This window comes from Phlebotomus papatasi, chromosome 2 (assembly GCF_024763615.1).
Source record: "Phlebotomus papatasi isolate M1 chromosome 2, Ppap_2.1, whole genome shotgun sequence".
Taxonomy (NCBI): domain Eukaryota; kingdom Metazoa; phylum Arthropoda; class Insecta; order Diptera; family Psychodidae; genus Phlebotomus; species Phlebotomus papatasi.
In genome coordinates, this window is record NC_077223.1 from 109,924,907 (window position 1) to 109,945,784 (window position 20,878).

General features: G+C 36.2%; 1 protein-coding gene across 4 annotated transcripts; it reads left to right on the top strand.

Annotated features, from left to right (window-relative positions):
- The first annotated feature begins 2,028 nt into the window (after positions 1 to 2,028).
- LOC129800795 (protein SCAI) lies at positions 2,029 to 19,003 on the top strand. 4 transcript variants are annotated; one of them, XM_055845454.1, is made up of 9 exons: positions 2,029 to 2,718; positions 6,142 to 6,266; positions 6,330 to 6,512; positions 9,362 to 9,715; positions 12,536 to 12,804; positions 14,097 to 14,481; positions 14,562 to 14,623; positions 15,221 to 15,439; positions 15,504 to 19,003. In XM_055845454.1, the coding sequence occupies exons 2-9, from the start codon at positions 6,169 to 6,171 to the stop codon at positions 15,746 to 15,748; spliced, it is 1,815 nt and encodes a 604-aa protein (XP_055701429.1). In that variant the 5' UTR covers positions 2,029 to 2,718; positions 6,142 to 6,168; the 3' UTR covers positions 15,749 to 19,003. The 4 variants fall into 4 exon arrangements, with proteins under 4 accessions (XP_055701429.1, XP_055701431.1, XP_055701430.1 ...); XM_055845456.1 differs by having other exon boundaries at positions 15,239 to 15,439; XM_055845455.1 differs by having other exon boundaries at positions 12,551 to 12,804.
- The last annotated feature ends 1,875 nt before the right edge of the window (positions 19,004 to 20,878 follow it).

Sequence of the window (20,878 nt, forward strand, 5' to 3'; positions counted from 1 at the left end):
ATATACCGAATGGAATCATGTTTGGGCTCGGGAAAGGTCTTGCAATTTCTGACAAGTCTGAAATACTCCCAATTGGCCCGCGACCCGGTTCATAACCTGTAACTAATTTTTATCCAAAAATCAATTTTATTACTCTTAACCTATTTCTGACGATATTTTGAGTAATTTATGAATCGGTTTAAATCCGTTGTAAATCGGTTTTGTGATATTTTACGCAATTTACATCACTTAATTATTATTTAACGTTTATGGAGATTTGAGTAAAAAAAATTGAAAATAAAACAAAAATTTGTTATTTAGTTAATAATTAAAATTTATTTTATTAGTGAGTATTTTCAAAATAAATGTGAATAAAATAAAATATTCAGTAGAATTCAGTAGACAAAGCGACAGTGAAAGATCAACACGGAGAGTACCAAAAATTAAAAATCAAATAAAATAGTTTAAAATTAATAAAACAGTGAGAATCACCGGGAAAGAGTTAGAGTGAATGTGGCGATGCATAAAATTAGTCAGACGTTAGACGTTTTTCAAATACTTAAAAGTTTCTAAATTGATCCACTGAAGAAGACCCATACCAAGGGTTGAAAGCTTTAGAAAAACCAGATTCTTTTAATTTGAAAGAGCAATACCCCCCTGACGAACACCGAAAGAATTGAGAGCATATACATATGGAGGTTTGTAAGCTTTATTAATCCTAGGTAGGCTAGATGTATATCCTTAAAAGACTTGTACGAACGGTCCCTTAAGGTAACCTGAAACAAATCTGACATTTTCATTTCATTGCGAAATTCGTAAATCCTATACGGCACACTTCCTGCTTTTGTTGCCCTGGGCCCTGGGATATCCAACTATTCACTTCTAAGGTATCAGAACGCAGAGTTCCATGCTCATGATTTTTCGGTCTATCCAAGACTGATTCGCTTTCTCCACAAACACCTCATTGCAGAACCTAGAGAAAATATCATTCTGGAACCTGGAAATGATTTAAAAGCTTCAAATTATGGCCGTTGCAATCTTGATAGAAAAATTTACTTCTACATTTTGTCGTTTATACAACCCAAGATGCGTAGCTCTCGTAGCGCTCATACACTGAGAAAAAAACGGGGGTGCGATTACCTTTTTTTCCTCATAGCTTTAACACTTTTTAGGTGTAAAAATATATCAACATTTTTAAATGTTAATTTTACACCTTTTTAAGGGTAAAATTAACATGAAAAAGGGTAACTCTAACTCCTAATACACCCAAAAAGGGCAATATTTACACCGATTTCGGATCAATACTGCAGGGTAAAATTAACATTTCCGGAATGTTATTTTAACGTTTTCGGATTTCTCTCAGTGTACACCTCATGGTTGTATGGGCTCTGGAATCGTTCCCCCTCATATACGGGGCCAAAAACTAGAAAATTGCATTGTCTAATTCAACCCCTGGGTAGTTCTATACAGGCTCCCTATCAAATGAGATCCAGTTTTTCATCTATTCGGGGTAAGACTTGGTTTTCCGGACAATCTGAAATTCTGAACTTCCAAATTGTATGGTCCCAGAATTTCAAATATTCGCTTATCAGTAGGGAAAAGTGCGCTACCTTCGGACAACTCCTTTATTTCTATGTTCTTGATGGATTTAATCCCTTTTCAGGAATTTTGAAGCATTGGACTAACATTGTTCGAAGCTCCTGATGCAATACAAGCTTTGTAATTTTTCAAAATCGTTTTACATGCAAACCACATATGAAGCTTTTAAAGCCATTTTAACGGAAAATGTTTATGTGGAAAACCGTTTGAGCTGAAGGCTCCAGCAGATGTCCCTAGCTTAGGGCGATGGCGGGAAAAAATCGATATTTAGAACAATATGTCGGATTTTCTCAACCCAAACCACCCTAATTTCAGTGAAATCGCGTGGGAAAGTCTCCCTGTCGACTTCTCTCACACACCATCCAGGCATTTTCCCTCCCATTTCCACAGTCTTGTACTAATCCAGGAAAAGTCAGAGGGGTGCAATTTCCAACCACAGGCGACGCCATTGTGATTCGGACTTTTTACACACACATATTAACCACTCTTTTAGGTGACCGAAGAAGAAAAAAAAAGAATACTGCTTTTGCCTTACTACCAAATAATTACTCTATTTGATTACTCATTGTAGAGAAGATTCCATAAGCCGTGAGTTGTGTGTCGTGATTAGGATTTATCATTTTTAAGTTTAAAGTGTAGGAAAAAGAATAAGGAGATAAAAGAGCAAATAGAAAAGTTCTGAGAGATTTTTTTTTGGGTGAGAGACATCAAACAGTGAAATCCACGATGGTGTTAAAAGTATAAAAAAGTTGTGATTTTTCCTTCAGAATTAAGAATAAAATAAGAAAACTTCCTCCTCTAATAAACTCTTGCACAAATTTTTATTGCCCAATATTGCTTCTAAAGTTCGTATGTTCGATATTTAGAAAGTTAGATAATTGAATTTTTCCGCGAAGAAAATAACTAAAGAATAGCGGTGAGGCTTTTCACCGCATTTCCCAGTGAAGTTTTTCCCATTCAAAGTGACACAGATATTGAAGGTGGTGAAAAAGTTCTCTGTTAATCCAAAATTTTGGAAACTTGAACGAAGCCACAGCGGCATTTTTGTGGGACATTTTGTAAAGTGCTCAAGGCAGGACTAAAGTTTGTGAAAAATGGAAGAAATGTGGAGATGTTGAGGATACCGAAGAGTAGTTTGAGGTATGAGTATCAATCAATTTTCATCACATTTCTCCCAAAGTGCTCTAAATTTTTCCAAATCTGAACCAAATTGAATGCAAAAGTAGCTCTAATTCCATCCAAAGAACCTTCCCAACCCCCCAACCCAACCAAACCTTTCTCTCTGAGCCTCCTGGAAAGTTTAGATACGTCGGAAGTTGGCAATTTGACGAAAATATTGAGAATCTTGTGAACTGTTCCCTTTGCTGAACTATCACATAAAAATCAATATAAATACACATTTACTCAGTCTTGCACAAACACACCTCCAGAACCCCTATTCCCTGTCCGTAGTGCATCTTCAGGGGCGAGTTTGTTGTGCCAGGGATAGGAATATGGATCAGGGGGTGTTTTGGCGCCCGGAGAATGGGAATTGGGCCCAACAACTGGAGGAAAGCATTGATATTGTGGGGAGATGGGAAGAGAGTCCGGCAATTTCCAACCAGGATATATTTAGAGAGCCTGGTATTGTGGGAAAATAGGGAAAAGAGAAAAAGAGAGTGGCTTGATAGAAAAATCAATTGTGCTACACCGCCCTATATTTGCAATATTGCAATTTACCAACTGATAAATGCATCCTCAATCTTCAAGTCTATCACTCTTCCACCCTCGCGGTTTATCTTACCATCCTTTTATTTTTCGTTAGGCAATGGTTGGGATTTTTTACACCAGCTCAATGGATTGATTACAAGAAGAAAGTTTACAATTGCGGTTTATATTTAATTAGGGATAGTTATTTTGTAAAATTCACAAATTAGTAAGTGTTTTCAGAATAATTTAGATCTGATGAACATAAATCCGTTTTCGATTTTAGGATTTCCTGTTTAGAAATTCGTTTGGTCAGAAATAACCAATCCGGGAAAAGAGTGTCAAATGGTATGGGGCAAAAAGTGACAAAACCTTATTCTTAACGACCAGACTAGTGGACATAGTAAGAGACATTTACTAGATAGATAAATATTTTCAATAATAATGTTTTCGAAGTACAGTTGCGTTTTAATAAGATCTCGTGGTGTTTTCAACGTCCACCGCCGTCTTAGCATACTACTTACTACTTACCTACTTCTTATGTATTTCTGCTCAATGATGAAAATCTATTTTCTGGATTTTGGAGAATTACTTGAAAAACAAATTACTACATTTCCCTATATTAAAATCATTGGGAACAAGGCCTTCCCGCAAGGAGATTCCTAGACACGCATTATTTTTTTCTTATACGGGATGAGATTGTCAGTCCCATTCCCGTGGAATCAAGTGCAGTGAAGCTTATTGAATGCAATTCCATCACCTTTAAAGCCTGGTAACCTAAATTCAAACCCGGAACACTTGCATCATAAAACGAGTGATATACCACTTGACCCATTGAGTACTGTTGCGGGATTAACATCCTTTGAAAGAAGAAGAAAACATTAAATAAATATTCTAAATTTAATCTTCTTTCATTTAACTGACGTATTTATTCAATTACCTTAATATTATCCCTAGCACCCTACACAGAGAAAAAACGGGGTTGCGATTAACTTTCTTCTAATAACTCTAACACTTTTTAGTTTGTAAAAAATATATCAACATTTTTTTAATGTTAATTTTACACTTTTTCGAGGGTAAAATTAACATTAAAAGGGTAACTTTAACTCCCAATACACCTAAAAGGTGTAATATTTACACTGATTTCTGATCTATACTGCAGGGTTAAATTAACATTTCCGAAATGTTATTTTAACTTTTTAGGATTTCTCACGGTGTCATAATAATACTCAATGCTTAATAACTTTTATTTTTTAACATCCTTTCGAAACTGCCTACATACTTACTTAACTTTTAACCAATTTCTGGTCTCGGCCTTAGGCAGGACTTAGCAAAACTGCCAACCCCGATAAAAATTTGGCTGGTATTTTCTAAAATCCTGTTTTTAGATTCTACTGCCTTAAAAGATTGAAGAAATTACCATCCTCCATAGATATTTTCCTTTAGAATCTACTTGTCTTGAACTTTCGAAATTTATTATTCTATGAATATTACATTCTAATTGTCGGATGGTAAATTCTACTATCTTCCTTCAGATTTAACCTCAAGCTTCTCATAGATTCTAGGATAGTATATTTTACTAGCCGAATAGTAAATTCAATTTCAAGACTCGTTGTGCAATCGAAAATGATGCTCGACCGTTATTACAAAGAACCCTTTTTCAAATCTCGGTAGGGGGAAGTAGGGCACCTTTGAAAGTGGGGCACCTTTGAAATCGGGATATTTCACCTATTTTTAAATAAAATTGAGCCTTATCGTGATATAATCTAGCTGCACAAACAGATTAAGAATCTGAATTATATCACGACAAGAGTCAATTTTATTTAAAAATAGGTGGAAAATCGCAATTTTAAAGGTGCCCCACTTTCAAAGGTGCCCCACCTTCAAAAGTGCCCCACTTCCCCCTACCGTCGCCTAGATTGGATGTGTTGGACAGAGAAGTCAAGGTCCCAAGACCACAAACAATGGCCTAAATTAATAAAAATAGGGAAAAGATTTTCCAAGATGTTTCATTCTGATATCTGGCAAATGAAATTTACTATCTGTAAAGGGCTTGAAGTAAAATCTAAAGAATTTACTAGAATATACTATCCATAGGATAGAACTCTTTTAGTATCAATGGATCTTTTACTATACATACTCTAGAAAAAAAAGTTTAATTAAACGAACAAAGGGATTTTGTTCAAATTTTGTCAAAAGCATGTTATTTTCCAAAGTTTTTTCGGTGTAAAAGGCCTAGCGATACGACCAGGGGGGTGACATTAGCTCTGAAAAGTGCGACCAGGTTTAGTGTAAAATTTTCCCTGTTTTCGAACACATTTCACGGGATATCTCTAAAACTACGTAGATTGCCTATTTGGGGTTTTTGGTTGCCTATTCAATATTAAGTAGGCTTTTATTTTGTGTTTGTATTTTTAACTAATTCATTCCACAATAATAGAAAACAGCTAATAAACCCGAAAGTTTTTTCGGCGCGCTAGAAAGATATGGGAAACAGGAAACGTCATGCCCATGGATACGACCAATTGCAAATCCTTATTCTATTATCTCAAATTAATTCTTTACGATTTGTAAATAAAACCCTCAGAACTCAACCCTTATAAAGCAATGTTGCGGAGCGGGATATCGCTCAAAACACTGCAGATATTCATCAAAAATTTTTGGCTGAGGGTGGATAGTATTCATGGGAATAAAGTATGTGAAGAAGTGATGTGTATAGAAAAAGCATTGGCACAGATCTCGCATTAAATTTAAAATCTCATTTTTTCTCACCACACAAAAAAAACCCCAATTCCACCCTCAAAATGTGTGTATGCTCCCCCATCACTGCCCATTTGATGGACAAAAATGAATGACAAATGCTGAATTATTAACCAGGATGATTCGTGAGATTGCCAAAGCGGAATGGTGAAAATGGAATCGAGCGAGGAGCAGGATAGAAAAATTGTCTTGGAATTTTGTCATCTACTCGAGAAGTCAAAGCAGTTGTTCAATGGACTCAGGTGAGAATTCATTTTGGGTGGGTGGTATTGTGGTTGGTAAATTGACAATGCAAACTTTTGCAGAGATTTACCTCAGTATGGCCATCGACAGTGGCAAGCATACTTCGGGCGCACTTTTGATGTTTACACAAAACTCTGGAAGTTCCAGCAGCAGCACCGGCTGATCCTTGACTCTAAGTACGGGCTCAAGAGGTGGCAAATTGGCGAAATTGCCAGCAAAATTGGACAACTCTATTATCACTATTAGTGAGTATTGAGCTTTCGTTTTTTTCTCGATGTTACTATAATCCGATGTAGCTTTTAAAAATTATAAAATTAATAATGTTCGATGTTAGAGCAAGTAGGGGAAACTTGGGCACCACCAAACACTGCGATTTTTTAATCGGATATTCGACTTCAGAGGATAACACCTATAGGAATTTATAGGCACTATAGGGATGCTTGTTCACTGAAGGAATGGTCGAGATAGTCCAAGTAGTTTAGAAATAAAAATTAGTGTTTGGTGGTACCCCGTGTTTGGTGGTGCCCCAGTTTCCCCTATTGAAATTCTACAAATCACAGATTAGACTGTAATAGTATATCATTTTTTTGGTGAATAACAGATAGAATTTAGATTCTGAGCTAGAGTCTAGAATGGCAATAAACCCATTCTCCGTACTAAAGAGACGTATAAGTACAGATTAGAAAAGTTAGACGCAAGTCTTTAGGATCAGGTATTCCAAAGCACGACATCTAATAAATTATAATGTATACTTAGTATTGAAGTCAAGTTTATTCCCTGTTACTCAATGCTTTCTTCAATTTGACATTAGACCTTTAGGAGGGTCTTATACGAACTTGACGTAGGCTTTACTACACCTAGTAGCATATACTCTACTAGTTCACCAGATACTAAAGATTGAGGAAAGTATTCGTCTATGTACGGTCTGGTGGAGTGCAATATCTGGTCAAAACGTAGTAAGACCTTTTTTCGCTTCTTTCAATTTTTATTCGCTACAACGTTTCGGGAATATGATGTCCCCTTCATCAGGTATAGAATAATTCTGATTCTGTGTCTATCCTCTCCATGGTGATGAGTTCCACGATCCAATCTTGTCCACCAATCCCAGTACAAGTCAAGTGTAATGATATATACCTTACGTGTTTCTTCCTTAATTATTCTATACTTGATGAAGAGGACATCGTATTCCTGAAACGTTGTAGCGAATAAAAATTGAAAGAAGCGAAAAAAGGTCTTACTCCGTTTTCACCAGAGATTGAGGAAAGTTTCGGTTACTCCCATTGGTCAATGCCATCTAGGACAACACTGAAGCACGGAAGATGTTTCTGTAAATTATAATATTAGGACCCCTAGGCGTTGTAGCAAACTTGGCTGATTCGTATCTCGAACCTAACAACTGGGACAAAGGAATGCTTAATAGAAGTCATAGATCCGGATGGTTGACATGAAGATAGTTCATTTATCTATACAATCATTTACAGGATGAAGGTGAATGTGGTTAAGTCGGATCAAGAATCTCCCAAAAGCTTGTACAACGTACTGTGCATATTAGTAGAGTTTCATTGACACAGGCGGAAAAGTTCAAGTATCTCAGGGTGTTATTCACGAGTAATGATAGGATGGATCGGTCAGGCTTCTGCATTAATGAGCGCGGTGAAGAAGGCCGAGCTTAATAGTTTCGCTAAAAATCTTAGACAAAGGATTTTGTGTTTTCCTGTACTGAAGGATTAAAACCCCTGACGAATCAGGAGGGAGTTTATCTCCTTGATCTTCTTAATGCTAATTGTCGTCAGTAATGTACCAAAATTTAAAAGTTGTGTTCATTCCTATTCCCACCTACGGTCAAGAGATTTAGGCAATGACCAATATAGGATCGCGAAAGCTGCCGGAATGAGGTCCTTCAAAATACTTAAGGGAATCACACGTCAAGATCAAGTCAGGACCGTGACCGTCTAATGGTATTTTCGCGGTAGAAGACAGTTGACTTCTCTGAATTGATTTTTTTGAGCCATTATAAAAGGAAGCCAACCTTCTTAGTGACCAATCTAGGTAAATCAAGAATAAGATCTACCCTTGAAGTATCGTAGTATCATATACAAGCAGGTTTTTGAAACAAATAATAATAATAATGCTGGCACAACATTCCATGAAGGAACAAGGCCTTCCCGCAAGAGGATTTCTAGACATGCATTATTATTTTTTTTTTCTTGTACGGGATGAGGTTGTCAGTCCCATTCCCGTGGAATCAAGTGCAGTTAAGCTAACTGAATGCAAATCGAACACAATTAACGCCAGAAAAATTCCTAATGGCCTAAAGAGGATTCGAACCCAGGACACTTGCATCGTAGAGCGAGTGCTCTCCCAAGAAGCAAAATAGCTGCCTTATAGAACCAAGTATTAAACAAGTCTTTTAGTGCACTTTTAGAGGACTTAAAGTGAGAATTTTCTGTAGAAATTCCTATAGGAGCTCTTAAGATCCTAAAGTGTGCGCCACTTTACTTATAGTAATCTCAGTAATGGGACCAAGAGCGTTATAAGCAAATAAAAAGATGTATGGTTCTACAGTGCCTTATTTAAGGAATACTACAAGACTATATTAAAAAAAATTGTTTCTTGGGCTACCATTTGACCCATTGAATGCCCTTAAGTAAGGCCTTATAGAACTATAATTCTTATAATCTGCTTATAGCCCTCTCTTTTGTATCTTTGTAACTAAACTAACTTTGTAAATTGACGCATTGTGCGTAAGAAGTCTTGTCGAAGTCTGTGTGCATGAGAATTAACGAGAACAAAGTCTAGTGTTATAAATGAAAAACCCTCAAACGCAGCTCAGTTTAAGATTAAGAGATCACAAGATTTAAGCTAAGAACCGAAGTATCGGATGTTCCAAGATAAAACTGCAGTGGCTGTTGGTTCGAGATTTTCAAGTTTTCTTCTGTTAGAACGTTTCGGAATACGATGTTTCCTTCATCAAGTCTACAAAACGTTTTGTTAATTTTAGTTAGACTTTTTAAAAACGGATTTTGACATTTTCAAAGAAAACTTACTAAGACAACTGTTCACAATTTTAAGAATTTTTTATTACAATTTGCAGCCTTCGCACAAGCGAGACCAACTATCTCAATGAGGCGTATCAGTTCTACGCGGCCATCAGAGGTCGAGCCTACTACTCGCGCGCCATCAAGGAGGACCGACCTGATCTGATGGTGAAGAAGCTACGGTACTACGCCCGGTTCATCGTGGTATGTCTCTTGCTGAAGAAGATGAAGCTGGTTCGGGAGCTGGTGGTTGAGCTGGACAAGCAAATAGCTGAGTACACAACAACCTATGAACCAGAGGATCAACTAGAATGGTCCCTGGTCCTCGAAGAGATCAAGGGATTCATCAAGGCGGAGGCAGCTGTTGCTGTTCTCCATGCAGACACCAATCCCATCGTCCTGTCGCACAGGTGAGAGATTTTCCAGCATTTTCTTATACGCCAGAAAATTCTTTTCTTTATCACTCTTTCTTTGTCAGTATTCTCAGACTATAAAAAAAATCTTTATTAAGTGATTTAATAAAACACTAGAAGCCGTGTAGTGTAGTTGAGGCCCGTGCTTTCAACAAGTTTTTGCCTCTTGAGCTCTTATTTTTCCGTTGTTCTATCTCTTACAAAATAAACCTCTGTAAATTTATAAACAAATTTTGTGTTGAGTATATTTATTTATTTTTTTTGTTTCTTATTATTTTTTCTGTTTCCATCAATCAATCACGTTTTTTTTTTAACACAAACACAGCCACATAAAATAAATCTACTGCAAATCCATTAATGTTTTTTTATTATTATTTCTCACCTCTATTTTTAAACTCGCTCACCAATTTATTTAAAACTACACTACACCGTATTATTCATGTTGTCTCTTTTGTAAAACGATGCAAAACACCACCTCTCTAACAAAATAATGCAATTATTGTCGCAAAACACGTTACACGTAAATTCAGCTTCTAAATTGTGAGTGTGTCTATAGAATATTTATTATTTGCTGTAATTATTTTATGTAACTACTTTTATTTGTTTTTAATAAAGTGGTAATAAATATTTCAGTGTCTTAATTAAAGGGGCTGAAGGAGATGTTTTAAATTCTAAACTAAAAGAAGATAATACTGAAAAGGTTTGCTGAATGTTCGAGTTCGGAACTTAAATGTTATACGTCTATAATCGAGTCATAACCGGTTCATAACCGTATAAGAGCGATAAAAATTTTTATTTATTTATTTCGATGTACCGGGCTATTATTGCCATTTTGTACATTGTTCAGTTCAGGGACATGACATTTCCCATGTTTCCCATGTGTTTCTAGCGTGCCGAAAAAACTTTTGAGTTTATTAGCTGTTTTCTGTCATTGTAAAACGAATTAGCAAAAAATACTAATACAAAATAAAAGCTAATTTAATAACGAAAAGGCAACCGAAAACCCCAAATTGGCAACCTACGCAGTTTTGAAGATATCTTGTGAAATGTATACGAAAACAGGGAAAAATTTACACTAAAACTGGTCGCATTTTTCAGAGGTAATGTCACTCCCCTGATTCAGATTGTAGCAATAAATGCTACTGATCCACACCGGAACATGCTGAAGTGCCCTTTATCGCCAGCTTCCGAGTCGTATGCACCTATGGGAGTCCATCGGACGCTCTTCACTCCATCTATCGGCGATATATTATTCTCTGAAGTAAGCCGTTATAGCACCCCTAAGAGTCACCACCCCAACTGTACAGTGATTGGTACCGTTGGCTTAGAAGAGTCTTCGTCAGGACGGGTTTTCTCCCTCCATTTCCTCTATAGGCCCAACAGACCTACTACAAGTTTACGAATGTATTATTCGGTTTAAAATGTTTTGTGAAAAATGTCCATTCAGGCGCTTCAATCATTTGCACCGGGCGGTACTTGAATTCAGAACTGTGACAGTCGAGCCAGGGATCACACCGCCTAAGAGCCGAACGCTCTTACCAATTGCATCACGGACCCCCTATGGCGAAACAAATTTGACCATGTTTTAAAAGCCTTTCAAATGAAAGCATATACTTGTCAAGAGCAGTTTTAAAAAAAATATTCTGCAAACTATATAGACATTTGACCTTGAAACCCCGGAAACCAAGGTCAGCAAGATGGTGAGGTACCCCATAAATAACATTACTTTGGAGATAAAATGTAGGGGTAAGGATAGTGAAGGCCATGCTATTGATTTAACGGTTAATTTCTACGGGGCCTCAAAGCAGCGTTACATTTTATTAGCAAACTGTAACGCAAAATTGAATGGAACTAAAGCTCCATTGAGAATCGAAAACTAAATTTTCAAAACCAAAAGGTTAATAGAGTTTCTTTATTGAGGCCAAGTTTATCACGTGAAATGCTTAATAATCTGTAAACCAGGGGGGGTGACATTAGCTCTGAAAAATGCGACCAGTTTTAGTGTAATTTTTTCCCTGTTTTCGTACACATTTCACGAGATATCTCCAAAACTACGTAGATTGCCAATTTAGGGTTTTCGGTTGCCTATTCTATATTAAATTGGTTTTTATTTTGTATTAGTATTTTTTACTAATTTATTCTACAATGACGGAAAACAGCTAATAAACTCAAAAATTTTTTCGGCTCGCTAAAAACAAATGGGAAACATAGGAAATGTCATGCCCCTGCTGTAAACTTAAAGAAAAATCTAAAAATTTGTCCGGATTTGTTATATGTAAATCTCCTACAGCCCTATTAGATATTTTATGTTTAGTTCATTGTTTTGATTTTCCTTCTAAATGTGCTATAAATGGATTTATGTTTCTTTCAGGAATTTATTAAGTGATCATCATGTTTTAATGAATAAGTGAATGAGAATATGATAACAAATTGGCCCGTTTAGGATGCATCCATCTCAAAATGTTCTCATCAAAAAAAAATCGTTATCATTCATTAAATCCGAAGATTGTAGGAGATGATATCCCCTATCATCCAACTAAGTCCATCTCCTCATTAATTTACCAATGCATAACCCCCTTAAAACAATTTCTTTCAGAATTGAGCCGTTTGTGAGGTTATAGCGATGATCGTAAGTAAGATTGTCATGTCATGTTCATGTAGAAGACTTTATTCTAGAGGAGATCTCTCCTACCTGTCCTCTTGTCATTAATTCATTTGATCACACATCACAACCAACACACATCACATTTCTTTCGAAAGCACGGGCCATTTGTGTACGGATGCTGGACCATATGGCTACACCCATTAATGGTAAAGTGGTTCTGGTTCTAGGCTGAGTCCACTAACGACTCCACCATGCGAGAGGTCACCTCACATGACGCTCACGCTGCAGGAGATCCTCATTGTGGGCTCCACATGTGAGCAGGCAAAGTTCTCCGAGCTCACCATGGACATGTTCAGGATGCTTCAGACACTTGAAAGGGAGCCACAGGAATCAGCTGTGCATCATCCTCATGCCAGCCACGTGGTTCACGATGCCAGTCCAGCCGGTGGAAGGAGTTACGGAATGGTTCCAGGCTCAAAAGGTACTTAGCTATTTAGATAAGGCTATATCTCTTGTAGAAAAGTGGTAGGTTGTCTTATACGGGCTTCAGACCTGAGGCTTAGCTATCTGGCTTAAGTCCTCTAATTCCTTATCAAACATGATGTTTTAGTAAATCGTAGTTTAAGATTGAATATTAAGGGCAAATGATTCATTAGATTTTGAAAAATCAATAAAATTGCTTGTTATTAAGATTTTTGAGACCTTCGGGAACTGGGCTAAACCTCCAGTATGTAATACGGGCTTCAGGCCTAAGGCTAAGCCAAATGGCTTAACTGCTCTAATTTCTTATCAATCATGATTTTTTGTGAAAATTTAACTTAGGATTGGATTATTAAAGATAAGTAATCTATTAGGCTCTCAAAAAGTAATTAAATTGCACGCTATTTAGGATTTTGAGACCTACGGGAACTGGGCTAAACCTCTAGTCTGAAGACCACTTAACCGGTATAGGGCCCAAATAGACTTAGGCTGATCCTCTAGAATATTTAGCCTATAAAATTTGACTGTAAAGGATTGGTTTAAAGAAATTTATGCAAAGGACCTCTTATCGATTATTCTAAGCCCTCAATGTATGATCAACCATTATTGCCAAATTTTACAGGCTAGAAATTCTCGAGGATTAGCCTAAGTCAAGATCCTTAACGTCCTAGACCTAGACTAATCCTCAAGAATATTTAGTTTGCAAAATTTGACTGTAAAGATTTATCTCACACTGTCATAGAATCATTGATTAAATCAATTTAGTTAATTCTTTACTGCTAAATGTTAAAGATGTGATATTCTCAAGGATCAGATTGAATCTATTTAAAATTTTTACAAAGAGAATTTTATGAAGAAAAACTATTAAAAATCTGAGAAACGGAATGTATCCACAAGTTTTTAACTTCTATTCTGGATACCCGCAAATGGACATAGGATAACCGTAACGAAAACAACTTCTATGTTGTACATTGAAACTTGCACTTGGAACTTGAAAACGTTTTAATGACTGAAGCATTCCTAATAGAAAATCAAGCGAAATGATATACGAAAGTCTTTACTCTTCGTTCTTTACGAATTCTGAGCTATGCAAGCCATTGTGAAGAGGCGTCGACCTCGAGGAAGATCTAGGACAAGGTGCCTGAATCAAATCGAGAATCTTTCTTTGGGGCACCTTGAGATCGAACCCGAACTTCTTGCTGAAGTGACGATTGAAAATTATGATGATTATGATGAATTAGTTACCAATCTAAGTTTGCTAAAGCTAGAATCTTTTCATCTATCTCTTTACAGGGTTTATTGAAAATGGCGATCGTCGTCACTATCGAGACAATCCACATAAATATCTTCTATACAAGCCTTCAATTAGTCAACTGTTAGTGTTCTTAGCTAGTGGATTGAAAGAATTGCCCCCTGGGGGTGCCCTGTTGCTCTATATGTCGGCCGACGGCTGCTTCTCCACCACCAAACATCCCGAGGACTACGGCTACGAATTAGGTGGCCTAGCAACCAGCATTAAACGAGATGGAACTGATGCTGGACTGTCGAGTCGCGGCAAATCAACTGTGTTCAAGGAGCCTCATTGCCTCTATCCGGGTGACCTCTATCCCTTCACCCGACGCCCCATGTTCATCATCATAGACTCTGACAATTCCTTTGTCTTTCAGCACATTCCAAGGTTCGCATCTCTTACTGTGATGCCCAATGTCAAAATTATTATTTATGCTAAATCCAAATTATTTTTTCCTCATCTTTCAGATACTTTGGTCAACCTCTTGTTACACTCATGTCGCCTCAGGATATTCCAATTGCTTTCCAAGGTAATAAATTTTCCATATTTCTTGGCACTGAAATACTCAGAGACATATTACAGCACATAAAGTTATCATTGAGATATTCCAATGCGACAGTTACAGGACGTTCATTGAGATTTTTGGCAGGATTCTCCCTGTATCCCCTGAAAGTTCAATAACTGGGAAAAGCTGCATTACCATAATAAGACTTGAGGCGTCAAAAACTTAGAAAAGACAAATGGAAATGATGTGAATATGTCTGAGAAAATTTTAAATGTGGCCTAAAGCAAAGATTGATTGCCTTATTCAGTTAAAAAGATACCCTATCATCGACCTAAAGCTATAACTCAATTTTTTTGACGTTGTATATTTTCTCAAGAAAATCATAAAATCCGGGTTGAGGAGATTTGCAGAGGAAAATAGAGATTTTTCATTGGCACTTTTTGGAGAAAACTAAGCACTAAACCTCGATGTTTTGCTGAAAAATAGTCTCGGATATGTTTCAATTCACTCTAAGATAATTTCTAAGATATGTTCCAATTTTCGGAATTACCATTCACGTAGTCTCATTATGCTCTGAGTGCAATTTAAGTGAGAGTAACCCGAGGAATAACACTTTATCAGGAAAATTTTCTCAAACAGATATGCAGCACCATGGATCCCTCTTCACCCTCTTCCTCCACTCACCCCTGACAGCCCTATGCTTTGTCTGCCACGTCGGAGATGTTCCAATTCATCATTGGGAGCGATGTCAGGGATATGTGGACCGTTTCGTGACGGAAGCCTCACGCCTCGTAACTCGATGCAGAATTGATGAGATTGAGCAGGGAATTGGATATATCGGTAAGTACGAGAATTCAGGTCCTTCTGCAGATTTTCCTCTATGAGACTGTCTCTCAATTTCCAGATTCATCTTATGTCCAGTTCTTCGGCGACGACTTCCTGCGAACGCTGATCTTGCGATTTGTTTTCTGTGACGTGGTTCTGCGGCTGCATCGGGGCTTCAGGGGTCGTCATCAACGACCAAGGTGCGAACCACCTCTGCCAGCAGCAGAACTCCTGGAGCACCCATCACTATCCCACATAGTCCTACAGTTAGCCAGTGCTTTGGATGTCAGAGGGCATTTCTCAGAAGGATCAGAGGGTGAATGATCACCTCGTGGTTGGGTTGCTCACAGCACAAATCCACCCTCTTCCCTCAAAGGCAGAACACCCCACGTCAGACAACTACTACACGGAGCCATTTGATCCTCATACGAAACTTCTTTGGCACTCTCTTTTAATCCGAGATGGTAAGGAACTAGATCACCGCCAATGAATCTAAAGCCCAGTGCTTCTCACAGAATATTCAGGTTTAACGCTTTAAGGACCCATAAGTCACCGGTGGTCCATTGGATCTTTGATCTTGCTTTATTAAAATAAAATTTACTATTCAGCCTCTATCTTCTCCATAATGTTTAAAAATTAGAACTTGGAACAAACGATTTTGAGTTCACTCCCAAAAACACTAAATTAATCTATTCGAACAAGTTACTAGAAATACTGACGATGGATAATGTTTATTCACTTATGGTTTTCGACCGTATGGATATTTAAGGCAAGTCAAGGTGGGAGTTCGGTCTATTTTTTTGTTCTTCAATTTATTTCTTCAGCCAACGTTTCAATCCTGGATGGGATCTTCTTCAGGGCCTAATTACAATTAACAAATTCATTATTAACTTTATAAATTATTTACATTTTGGGGACTCTTTTCACTCACATCAAAAATCTCGGAGAACAATTATCAGATAATTATCACTACTTTTCATTATCACTACTTTCAAATTGAAGAACAAAAAAATAGACCGAACTCCCACCTTGACTTGCCTTAGATAATGTTTATATTTTCCAGACTAGCTCTATACGGACTACCCAGTGACAGTTTAAATCCCGAAATTCGAAATCTCGTAAGAGGAAATTCCGAATACCAAAATCCCAAACACGAAAATCCCGAAAGGGCCACAATTTCGAAAGCCGAAAACCCGAAAAGTCTAGTTCCCGAAGAGATAAAATTCCGAATGCACTTAAATTTCGAAAGAGTCAAAATTGCGAATGGACAAAATTCTGAAAGGAACAAAGTTATATGAAGGATAATGTGTGTAATAATTTCCCCAAAACACTGAAAATCCTGTGCCTCCAGCAAGAGAAGGTGAAATCGGGGGAGGAGCTATGATGCTTTTATCAGCTCCATATTTTGGCTTCCGGAATTTTATTCTTTTCAGGATCTTGACTTTCAGGATTTTGAATTTCGGAATTGTCACGTTCAGTATCTTGGTTTTCAGAATTTTGGTTTTTAAAACTTCAGCCCATTCGGGATTTTGATTTACGATATGTTAGTTTCAGGATTTCTGACGTTCAGGATTTTGGTTTTAAAGATATTGGCTTTTTGAACTTTGGTTTCTCTATTTTAGCCTTATCGGGATTTTGACTTCCGGAATTTGGTTAACGGGATTTTGGTTTTCAAGACTAAGGCTTTTGGGATAATAACCGTAACCCATATTACCACACAATTATTATGAAAATAAATATATTTTATCGAATAATCAGTTGCCCCTATCAGAGAACCCTTATCAAATCCGTGTCGTAACGGTCACTCAATTTAAATGCTTTACATATTTAACTATAGATTTCAAGTATCATTGATTTATAAGGAGTAACTATTTATTTTGCTAATTCTACTCTCATTCTGATCCTAATGTTTTATTCTTGATCCCAAGACATTATTCTGGACTTGAAAAGAATTTATCTCAATTTCAGAATTTTATTCTTTATTCCAAAGAAGTTTTGTCTTGAATCTTGAATTTTCTTTTGAATCTTTACGTTTTTTCATTTTTCCTTCATAGTATTTCATTGCTTGAACTAATATTGAGAGCTATATGTAAAATCTGCTTTTTCTCAAAAAACCACATTCGGATTTTATTTCTCTTGAATTGATCTTTTAAAAATTTTGTTCACAAAGAAGAATTCAAAGGCTACATTCCCTTGTTAAGGGAACATCGTGAAGTTCAACCCTAACAAAATCTTTTCTAGATTCCTAAATCAAATTTAATATTCGGAATTTTAATTTGAAGATCTAGTACCTTACCATCTCTGATCACATCTTCTTCTGTTGCATTTGCAAAGAAAATTAAGCATCCCAATTCAATAGGATAAGTACTAGAGAGATCACATACAGGTGCCAAAATCCTTTATTTTCATACAATCATCCTTAGGTTTCCCTTATACTTCAATAAGTTTAGTTCCTAACATCCCCTACAACGGCATTTTCAGTACTGAAAAAAAAAACTATTATTATCAACTTCAAACTCAGACCTATCCTTTTCAATACTCGATGGGATATTTCCGTCCGACTTTGTAATAATATTTGAGAGATAAAATAGGCGATATAGGAGACTTAAAAGTACTCCATAGAAGTCTCCAAAAAAAGAAGAAAAACAATAAATAGTCTCGTGGTTCCACAATCATTTCCCCTTTTTGATGTTTCCTTTGAAAAAAAAAAATGTTATTTTTTTCAAAACAAAAAAGAAAACTTTGTATGTCTCTTCTCTTTCCAATCTTTGACTCTCTGTAATAAATTCATTAAAAAGAAAATTAGTAAGGAGAAAAAATGAGAAATTGACAAAAAAAATATTCTATATGGGCTTTTCCATCAAGACAATTGCGTGTAAGAACACAAGATTCATAGCGTAAATAATGAAAAAAGAAAAATATAAAACACAAATTTATAAGAAAAAAGAAAAAAAAAACATTATCACTGCCCTCATATAAAAAAATATTATATACAAATGGAAAGAACTTAAAAAAAATGTACTCGTAAAATGTACATAGGAAAAAGAATAAATTATATACAAAATGTATTATACCAAACAAAACCAAGGTGAAAAAATTGCAAATGAAACTAAGGTATATTGTAACCGTATGAGAGCAAGAAAAGAATAGAATCAATAAAAAGAATATGTAAATAATAGAGATATTTAAATGAAGAAACAAGAAAAACTAATAACTATAATAACTTTTAATACCTTTTTGCCATTGAAAATCAGCTTTTTCATTTCCCCTCGACATTAATAAAAAAAAATTAACAAAAAAAAATCAACCAAAAAAATGTTTCCCCTTTGAAAAAGAAAAAAACAAACAAAAGAACAACAATCCCAAGACAGTTTACTGTATTATCATTTAGCTGTTAAAAGACAAAAAAAAACCAAGACATATGTAAACTTATATAATATTGGTGCTGATTTATGTAAAAAAAAAATTCTCATAAAAATGAACAAATGGAAATAATTTCAAAAAAAAGAGTGAAAAATCTTTTCAAACAGAAGATGAAGCGATAAATTGTCGATACTCAAATAAAATGCTTATGGGAGATAAGAGGTCTTTTAATGTGGTTCTCTTAAAAACCGTTTGAAGCTTTTGGATAAGTTTTCAGTACGTTTCTATGCGTCCTGAACATAAAGTTTCAACGGTTCAGCTGAGATCGCAACCATCCCTGCATGACCGAAGCATACCAACCCCTAAAAAACTCAAAATATTCCTTGAATGTTGATAGACTTCCAACATTCTATCTTTCGTGTTTTGTGTTCTGTTTTGAAATTCAGCAGAACACCCCTGAAGAAAATATTCATATTTCACCCCTTCTGACTAACTGCATGAATAATCTCCCTTACTACTTCTTTTTTTTCCACCTAACTCCATACAATATTCAACTAATTTATTACCCTCAAATCCAACCAACTTGACCGGACGGTCGCGATTGAAATTCTAAGATTACCTGATAAGATTGAAAATTCTATATGAAGGGGACTTACAGTTGACTCTTTCACAAAGCCCCCTCCCCCCACCTCAACAAATGCCTCATCATTTCCATGCATGAGCCCTTTTATGCAATTAACATTGTGCCAGGCAAAATATTTTGCTGCTATATCCACTAGTTAAACATTTGCCACAATTGCCCTCAATCCAAAACCCTTGAGATCTATAATAATTGTTTTATGCAAGAGCAATCAAAAGAATCTGGCGTCACAAAGGGTCGTGACATTCCATTGTTGGTTGTCCTGTTGGGACAATAGAACCACCCTCTCTTCCTAAACAAGTTTCAAAGTGTGGCAAATCTCAGAAGAGGACAAAAAGATACAAGAAAAACCATCAAAAGGCGTTCCATTCAATAAGCCTTACATTAAGTTTCAAAGGGGCTCCAGTATAATGACGTCTTAACTTCAATTAAATATTGTACAACAAATACAGTAAGATGGGGTAATTTGCAATAATATTCGATTTGGAACTTTGAGATTTCTTAACAGCTTTAGATGGTCAAAGGTAAAAACAACGAAGAAGTACTCTCGAATGTAAAGTCTTGTACTTCTTCGTGGTTTTCTCTTCCTTTTTATCTGAAACAGTGAGAAAATCTCAAATTTTCCAAAATAGACATGATTCCCACACTGAGACAAAAAAGAGAGTGCGATTAACTTTTTTTCCTCATAATTTTAAACTTTTTAGGTCTAAAAATATATCAACATTTTTTAATGTTAATTTTACACCATTTTAAGGATAAAATTAACATGAAAAAGGGTAATTGTAACACTCAACACCTAAAAAGGGTAATATTTACACCGATATTGGATCAATACTGCAGGGTAAAATTAACATTTCCGGAATGTTATTTTAACTTTTTCGGATTTCTCTCAGTGCATGATTCCGAATTGCTCCATTTTACCCTATAGGTCCATCTTTTTGAACAGGGAATTTAAGCGTATAAGTGGGTCACCGGTGATCCACTGGTTCTCAATTTCAATATCTTAAGGGGTTACATGGGTCTCTCAGGTCCAAAAAGTAATTTTTTTATTTTATTTTTTTTTTATTTTATAGTATAACATTTGAAAAAAATTCTGAATATTTCAAGTCAATCGTCAATTTCAAGTCTATAATTCTCATTAGGCAGGATTCTTCCACCTCAACAGGGTAAGCCCTAGACTCCTTTTGGAACTTTTCGGTCATAGACTGGTCTTTACAACTATCACATATTTACTACGGGTCCCGGTCAAAATCCCGAAAGCCAAAATCCCGAATTCTTAAAAGTGTCATAGCTACTCCCACGATTGCACCCGCGCTTTCTGGAGGCAAAGGGAAATCTTCTGTGTCTTGGAAAATTATTCTAAACATTTTCCCTAGTATAATTTCATCCCTTTCAGGATTTTGAACATTCGGGATTTTGGCTTTCGGGATTTTGGCCTTTTCGGGATTTTG

Excerpts from the sequence above, each read along its gene's own strand:
- LOC129800795 (XM_055845454.1), top strand. The coding sequence starts at position 6,169 with ATGGTGAAAATGGAATCGAGCGAGGAGCAGGATAGAAAAATTGTCTTG. Across the intron at positions 12,805-14,096 it reads AATGGTTCCAGGCTCAAAAG|GGTTTATTGAAAATGGCGAT; the intron begins GTACTTAGCTAT and ends ATCTCTTTACAG. Across the intron at positions 14,482-14,561 it reads GTCTTTCAGCACATTCCAAG|ATACTTTGGTCAACCTCTTG; the intron begins GTTCGCATCTCT and ends CTCATCTTTCAG.